Source organism: Astyanax mexicanus, chromosome 4 (assembly GCF_023375975.1).
Source record: "Astyanax mexicanus isolate ESR-SI-001 chromosome 4, AstMex3_surface, whole genome shotgun sequence".
Taxonomy (NCBI): Eukaryota; Metazoa; Chordata; class Actinopteri; order Characiformes; family Acestrorhamphidae; genus Astyanax; species Astyanax mexicanus.
Window position 1 is genome coordinate 38,857,682 of NC_064411.1, and position 8,031 is coordinate 38,865,712.

Here is an 8,031-nt window from a genome sequence, read left to right on the forward strand (position 1 = left end):
AAGCGAAGTGTGAAAAGATACGTAGAACCATCTAAGGCTTCTCAGATTCAGAATGTCTTGTACAGACGCGGTTCTTAATAGATCACGAAGAGTTTCTTCGGCATCGCTCAAAAAACACTAGAACCACCATTGTTAGGAGTCTGTTTTAAGAGTCTTTTATTGTAGCATCTAGTTTTAAGAGTTTGTTTGAGATGATACAGTATAATAAACATAAGCAGCATAATGTATAAGTAACAATATAGATTTTGTGAAATGTATTTATATGTATATTTGCCATATTTTTTCCAGTTTGTAGCTACAACGGTAACCCCAACTATGGGGTTGGTCACGGTCCAAAAAATAAATAAGACAGAAAGAAAAACGTTATCCTAAATTTTCTATAAACCATGGTGTAGATTTGAGAGAACTCAGAGAACCCATCAGACGTTTAGTCAGTCTTGGGAGCTTTTCCCTTCTTCCCCGGGGCTATGTTGGGGACCCCTTGTTGCCCCCCTTCAGCGCCCATTCCCAGACTCCCCGTGAGGAGCAAAAGCACCACGTGACAGATCAGGGCGGGCGGACTAAAGCCATTTTGGGGACGGTGTCAGTTTCCAGAGCTCCAGCAAGCAGAGCAGAGCCGAGCCACGCACATACGCTAATACACACACACATACACGCACACACACGGGTGCGCACGCACGGCGTATTTCAAACCACCCAACGGAAAGGTCCGATTCAGGGAGAGCCTGTTTACCACCGCGGCATCAACACTGAGAGGATCCTTGGTTGGTTGGCTGCCTGGTGGGTTGGTTGGTGTGAAGCGGCGCAGCGAGGCTACAATGGAGCTGCTGCGGTGGAGCCACTGCAACTGACAGCGTCTGCACTTCATTCCAAGATGGCCGCTTGGGTAGCATTCATTTTCTGCTGATCGACTCTCAACTTTCATTGTCTGCCACCAAAGAACCACTGGAAAGAAACCGCCACGGTCTACAGCAGGTAGGTCGCTGCTTCAGCTTCAACCTACACGATAGAGCTCCTCAGAAGAGCCTTAGACGTAGCCTATGCTTTCTGCTGGCGGAGGGAGGCTACGATACACACCGTAACAATGTTGCCCTCCTCCTCCCGCTGCTGCTCCTTGTGTGGTTCCGTGTCCCTTAAACGTGTATTTATTTTCATTTCCAAACAGAAAACTCTACTCCGAAGCCCTCATTCGAATACTTCGTGGTCTATAGTACGCTAACAGTCCCGTCTCCGGGTCTTCTGAGCGGTTGTTTTGGTGTGTTTTGGTGTAAAAGTCTGAAAACGGTGAGAGGAACCGCGGAGGGTCGAGTGTTCAACCTTTTCTCCTACTTTCACACGTTTCTTGTGGGTAAATCTTCCACGGATTGTCGGCTCGTTTTGACACGGCCGTGTTGTTTAGATTATGCAGGTTTGGGTAAATTTGACGTGACCGCGTTCTTCAACCTGCGCTCCAATTTATTAACTTAACTTCAGAAGGTCTCCCGAATTTGTCCAGCAGCTAACCGGAGCAAAGACGCGAATACACTGGCTGGAATGAGGTGTGTAAGGCCCTGAGGGAAAAAAATCGGATTATTATTGACCAACTGCTGAAAATTTGTCTTATTTTGCCCTCAGATTTTCAAATCGCACTGAATCGAAGATCAAAACTGAATTAATGGTTTGCTTAAATTCGCTTAAAATTGCTTTGTTTTGAGCAGCACTGTCTGTCAGTAAATTAAATTGAGTTAAAATAGGCGAAATTGGTAAACTGTGGGTCTAAGCAAGTCAAGATAAGCTGGTGCTGGCCCACACCTGACATGTCTGTTATATATCATTGTGGAAAATAATAAATTAAAACAGCTGGTAAAACGTTGTTTACATCACTGGGGGAAAAAGTTGTTGCAGGCCGAGAACTGGAAGAAAAGAGAAGTTCTGACCTTGAGCTGAAAAGTAGCATGCTGTTTACATTGTATATATAACCATATAATTAGGATACAGGTTAAATATTAGCTATAACACGTTTAATTTCAAAGGCATACATTTGGATAATGTAAATTTTAATCATGATGGATAATTTAAATGATGGACTTATATATATATATTTCTATATTATATTTCGGTCTAACATTCCTATTTACCATTCATCGTTTCGATATAGGAATGTGTGAATCTGTAGCCTGCTAGATGTACAGCTTCACGGTTAGCCTTGCCTTTAATGACAGATCTGATATGACAAAGATGATCTTGACAAAGAGAGTCACCTGTTCTGCCTCAGCCGCTTTCCAGTAGGACCATGGCAGCCTCAGCCCTGTCTTTAACACAGCTAAAGTATAAAAAAATAAATTAATATGAAATATAAGACACGAGGAACATGTCTTCCTGTTTAGCGAGCAGGTAGAGCTATACAAAACGCCAAACGGCAGAAAGATGCTTCTGAGTAATAGACGTTATTAGCGTTTTATACGTGCGGCCACAAAAACTCGCTTAAAATAAAACAGGCATAAAAATACATTTGGCTTGAATTGAATTTGACTAAAAATTGTCATGACGATTCTGTTAGTCGTTAAATGAGCTAAATAAAATAAATAAACTAATAGTGAATGAACTGATGGTGTTATTATGTCCAGCTTTTGCTTTGCTTTCTTGTATAGGTTATGGCTAATCATGTCACACAAAATTAACGTTGGCCAACCTTTCAGTTCGGCTTATGTGGCTGTACCAGGTCTACACCTGGATCAGCTCTGCTCCACTAGAATGATGCGGATTTTGAGTTCACACTCTTTTTAGAAGCTCCATTCCGTGTCAACACCGTTATCACCGGGTTAAGAGTCGGTAACAGGCAGGTTTTAAGCGGCGGGACTCCGACACTTTCCGACACGACCTGGCGACACTTTCTCCGCCTCAGTCGGCACTTCAGGAGTAAGAAAGGCCGGACAAGCAGCCCCACCATCCGGGAAACGGTCATATTCGGTGTTCTCTGTTGGCGGAGGCCGCTCCGTTACCGTAACACACAATACCAAAACACAAGCTCAACAATGGCGCGCCGTTTCTCGCCACAAACTCGCCCGTGAGAGGAGACGGTGTGGCAAAATGGCAGCCACGTTAGTGCCCGTATATTTTATAGTGAAGGAGTCGGCGGAGACGTGTTGTTTTTAACCTGTCCTGTTCTCCGAAAACGGCCATAAAAGTATGAAAATAACGGGCGAGTGAATCTGAGAGGGGGCTCGCCTTCGCTCCGCTCCGTTACCGACTGGCGAATCTACGCCGTCGCATAGCAACAGCGAGAGCTGGCGTTTCAGCGCGAGCCACCTCACCTACGAATGGCGCGAAATCATGCTGGAGGTTTAACTGTTAGCATCTGCTGGCTCAGAAAAAAAAAAATATTGTAGGAAACCAGGTCAAACCTTTTTGTATTTTGCATTTTAATTAACAGGTATGTGGTCGAAATATTAAATTAAATAATTAAATGTGAGGGATTGGTTCTTTTAAAGCTAAATATGGTATGATAAGAACTGGTTGGACTTTTATAAAAAAAATAGTTAATGGTATCTCCTGAGGAAAAGGATAAATGTCAAGCCAGCTTTTTCTTTTTTTTTACCGTCACTTATTCAAATTGCTCAAGTTGTTTAGACATCAAGTATATTTTGTACGTATTTTAAGCTTTTTAAATAGCAGTTTTGGCAGAAGATAAAAAAATTACTTTGGGGGAAATATGTAATTTTACATAATAAGTAATTGCCCTGCTAAAAAAGACTAAAACATATAAATGTGGTAAAGTTGTGTTTGTCTCCGAACTAGAATTGGGGCTCAGATGTTACCATTAGAGATCCCTTTAGACCATTAATATGATTGAATGTGTTATCAACCCCCTCACCCCTAAAAAAAAAAGGTCCAAGACCCATTTAGCCTAAAGCTCGCTTTAGATCACTGAAACCGATTCTACCCTCGTGTCTCTCCCAGTTTCCCGCCACATATGAAGATGCATCGAACGACGAGGATCAAGATCACGGAGTTAAATCCACACCTGATGTGTGTGTTGTGTGGAGGATACTTCATCGACGCCACCACTATCGTAGAATGTCTGCATTCGTGTAAGTGAAGACTCACTTTCGCTGGTTTTATGGTGATGATTAAGCTTGTATGTACTGATTGGTCGTTTTTCCTCAGTTTGTAAAATGTGTATAGTGCGATACCTGGAGACCAGCAAGTACTGTCCCATCTGCGACGTTCAAGTACACAAAACAAAGCCTCTGTTGAATATCAGGTAAAGCTTTTTTTGATGATAGTTGTTACTTGTGGTATTGGGCCTGTTGTATCGTGGACACAGTGATGATTAAGTGCTTTGAAAAATGATGAAAGTATAAATGAAATGATCTGTATATTCCAGGTCAGATAAAACCCTTCAGGATATTGTGTACAAGCTGGTGCCTGGTCTGTTTAAAAGTAAGTGACTGGAAGAGTTTGAGTGGAACACATTGCTCAAAGATTATGTTATTCTATGAACTATGGACAACATTTCTCCCAAATTCCAAATAAAAAATATTGTCATTTTAAAGATGCAGAGCTTTCAGACCCCAAATAATGGAAAAAAAGAAGTTCATATTCATAAAGTTTTAAGAGTTCAGAAATCAATATTTGGTGGAATACCCTGGTTTTTAATCACAGTTTTCATGCATCTTGGCATGTTCTCCTCCACCATTCTTACACACTGCTTTGGATAATTTATGCAACCCCTGGTGCACAAATTCAAGCAGTTCATCTTGGTTTGATGGCTTGAGATCATCCATCTCCATCTTGATTATATTCCAGAGATTTTCAATTTGGTAAAATCAGAACTTAAACTTTATTGTGCACTTTATCAAGAGTAAAAATATATACTAACTTCTAATTTCAAAGTCATTTTTAAGCCTATTGATTTTTTTAAACATATTTAAATTATGTTAAATAATATAACAAATGTGCTGAACATATTTTTGTTATTCAGATGAAATGAAACGAAGAAGGGATTTTTATGCCGAACATCCATCAGGTGACGGTAACAGACATTTATTTATTTTTTTAGCAATAATATATTTTAGTCACAGTTTTGCAATGAAAAATGCTGTAAATTAAGCAACATTTTGTATTTTTGCAGCTACAAATGGATCGAATGAGGATCGAGGAGAGGTGGCTGACGAAGAAAAGAGAATAATTGCTGATGATGAGATAATCAGCCTCTCCATTGAGTTTTTTGATCAGAGCAGGTGAGCTCTGTCAAATATCAGGCCTCTAGTGTGGTCCAATTAAATGTAACTGATGACCAGGTCTTAATTTCTATTTTGTTTATTTTTATCAGATTTGACAGTGCTAATGGGGAAGAAAAGGAAACGGCAAAAGAGGTAATTCATTCCCTACCTGACTTCAGGTTCTTATGTGTGTTTAGGTAAACCATTTCACAATATCAATACAGTAAAAACAGGGTTGATTGTGTTTCTAATAATCTAAATCATCATCTTAACTTCCACAGACAAATGTGAAGCGATATTTACAGTGCCCTGCTGCTATGACAGTCATGCATCTCAGAAAATTTCTCAGAAGTAAAATGGATATTCCATGTACCTTTCAGGTGAGTTCATGAATTTTTTGTAACAAAAAAATACCTACATAATTTACATGACCTACTTTATAAAAAAATGGAGCTGTGGGTTGAAGAGTTTCCCTGTTTTTTAGGTTGAGGTTATGTATGAAGATGAGCCTCTAAAGGATTACTACACGTTAATGGATATTGCTTATATTTACACCTGGAGAAGGGTAAGAGAAACACTCCTCCTCTGGTGTGTTTTAATCAGTTATTTTACAAAGTAACAATATTTATGGTATTTAAACATTTAACTCAGTAACTACAATTGTATTATATGGTAACTATATCTTCAACTAATTAAAACATTTCTAAGGGTTGTCCCAGGCTTAGGGTTTTAAGGCATTTAAACCCTCTCCATTGACATAAGGTAATGGGCTATTTGGTGTTTTCCAGAATGGGCCCCTGCCGCTGAAGTACAGAGTTCGTCCTGGATGTAAGAAGATGAAACTGAGTAACCCAAGGACCGGTGCCACCGGAGGCAGAAAGCCAGAGACAGAGAGTGACTCTGGCAGCGATAAGCCCAGCAGCCCATCCGCCCATGTCCCTGCCCCTGCCCCCTCTACGTCCTCCTCCTCATCCAGCCCAGGCGCTCTGGTCAAGACCCCACACCCAACCTTCCCCCACATCTCCACTCTCAATGGAGTCTCCACCAAAGCCAGCCCCAATGGTCAAGTCTCTTTCAGCAGCAAACCCAGCAAAGGCTCGATCAACGGCTCCAGCACTTTGGGCTGATTGAGAGACCTAAGGACACCAAAATCATCCAGAGTTGTTCTGTAGATGCTTTCTTTTTTAACCACCCTCATTTTTTGTATTATATATGTTTAAATATATATACTTGTTTTTGTCACAACGTGTGGGAAATTTGAAACATGGCATTGATTATGTTATGTTTGTGTTGATTACTAAGCTCTCATTGGCTGAAGGAGAATTGTGAAGTATATTTTGTGGATGAAGGAGAAATTCAATTGTGTCATTTTGTATGAACGCCAAACCATTCATTTAGCTTAGATCATAAATGTGTAAAAATCATGATTTTTATTTTCGTTCCTGTCCTTGATTAGAAGTGCAACGTTTCACTTACACACATCCAGGAATGGCAGGCTTTTGTAAAAAGGCAATTGATTCAATCGAATTCAATTGAACAGTTAAGGGCTATTACGTTTTTGTCAACTGTGACATCCTTTCAAATCATGCCTATAGTTTCACATCAAGCAGTGTCCTTCTAACTAGCTGTGAAACACAGAGGTTAGTGTTTAGGCCTTACTGAATTATGACCTTTGGATTTTTCCCACATTAGAATGGATATTGTCCCCAAACTGCAACTGAGAATTGAACATTTTTGCTTGGATTTATTCCTCATGGATCAGGACTTTTTGCCTTTTAAAAACTGTTTTTTGTGTGTAAAAGGATACTTCAGTTGTAGTATTAATGTTCTCTGCGCTCCACATCTCTCTGTAATTCTCAAAACTGTTTGTTTAAGCCAGTGTATCATTTCTTGTTGCACAATATGGAACCTTTATCTGAATAAACGTTTTACATTTTTATTACTAAATGTAGACACTTTTAATGGATTTAATTGGTTAAAGATGCTGTTTCTTGGAAAAATTTTGGTATATGGGTTGCATATTGCACTTATTCCCCTGAACACTCACACAGGTGCTATACCATTAGCCAGGTCATCATCAGATCTGGACTTGGAATCCAGTTTCCAGTTCTGGATTTTGTGATTACTGGAACTTTTACTGGAAATTGATGTAATTGACTGGCCATGTAGTGTTATATTTTAACAAGAATCATGAAGTTTAGAAACGGGATTCTGTTGCTGAAAAATGCGATGTCAGATGTGTAACGAACCTCTCTACCTTATACGCTGTTTAAATACAAATCTTTTATAAATATAGTAATTTATGAAAAGTGGTTCGCCTACTGCATCGCTTATACAAGCCTTTGTCGCCTTTAGAGTGTATAAAGAGGACCTACTGATCTTATCGTGTCTTCAACGGTAAATATGGCTAGGGATTAACACGGAGAAATAAATGGACCCTTTGTCCTGCATTGCCATTGTTGTATTTCCACGGATAAAACCATGGAAATGCAAGACAAACCGTTAATTTATTTATGTCGTAATCTCCGGCCGTATTCCAAGTTTGAAGAAAACGAGTTAAAATAATTGAGGGCCATACGCCACTTTTTAACATTTTTTTCCCCGCTCATTTGTTTCAGCCGCGAGTTTGTCAAATCAGTTCTAAAAGCGTGCTTTCTTCGGATCAGCACATCTTAAGAGCTTTGTTTCCAGCTCTGCTTGACTGTAGCTTCTCTGAATGATCAGATTATAATTGATTTTTTCATTAATAAATGCTCAGAATAAGGGGAATTTGGATTTTTTAGGATTGTTCTAAAGATCACCACTGGCCAACTTAAACCGCAGTAAA

The 8,031-nt window shown here is 39.8% G+C and overlaps 1 protein-coding gene across 2 annotated transcripts; it reads left to right on the top strand.

Moving 5' to 3' along the window:
• Positions 1-557: 557 nt before the first annotated feature.
• bmi1b (bmi1 polycomb ring finger oncogene 1b) lies at positions 558-7,151 on the top strand. Of its 2 annotated transcripts, none has more exons than XM_007236065.4 (10): positions 558-975; positions 3,940-4,070; positions 4,147-4,243; positions 4,367-4,422; positions 4,964-5,008; positions 5,114-5,222; positions 5,315-5,357; positions 5,486-5,584; positions 5,689-5,769; positions 5,993-7,151. In XM_007236065.4, exons 2-10 carry the CDS (start codon positions 3,953-3,955, stop codon positions 6,329-6,331), a joined length of 987 nt encoding a protein of 328 aa, XP_007236127.2. In that variant the 5' UTR covers positions 558-975; positions 3,940-3,952; the 3' UTR covers positions 6,332-7,151. The 2 variants fall into 2 exon arrangements, with proteins under 2 accessions (XP_007236127.2, XP_007236126.2); XM_007236064.4 differs by having other exon boundaries at positions 560-975; positions 4,964-5,014.
• The last annotated feature ends 880 nt before the right edge of the window (positions 7,152-8,031 follow it).

What these genes read in the sequence shown, in the direction of transcription:
- bmi1b (XM_007236064.4), top strand. Translation starts at nt 3,953, where the DNA reads ATGAAGATGCATCGAACGACGAGGATCAAGATCACGGAGTTAAATCCA. An exon ending in CGAACATCCATCAGGTGACG is followed by an intron (nt 5,015 to 5,113) that starts GTAACAGACATT and finishes GTATTTTTGCAG; the next exon opens with CTACAAATGGATCGAATGAG. An exon ending in GAGTTTTTTGATCAGAGCAG is followed by an intron (nt 5,223 to 5,314) that starts GTGAGCTCTGTC and finishes TATTTTTATCAG; the next exon opens with ATTTGACAGTGCTAATGGGG.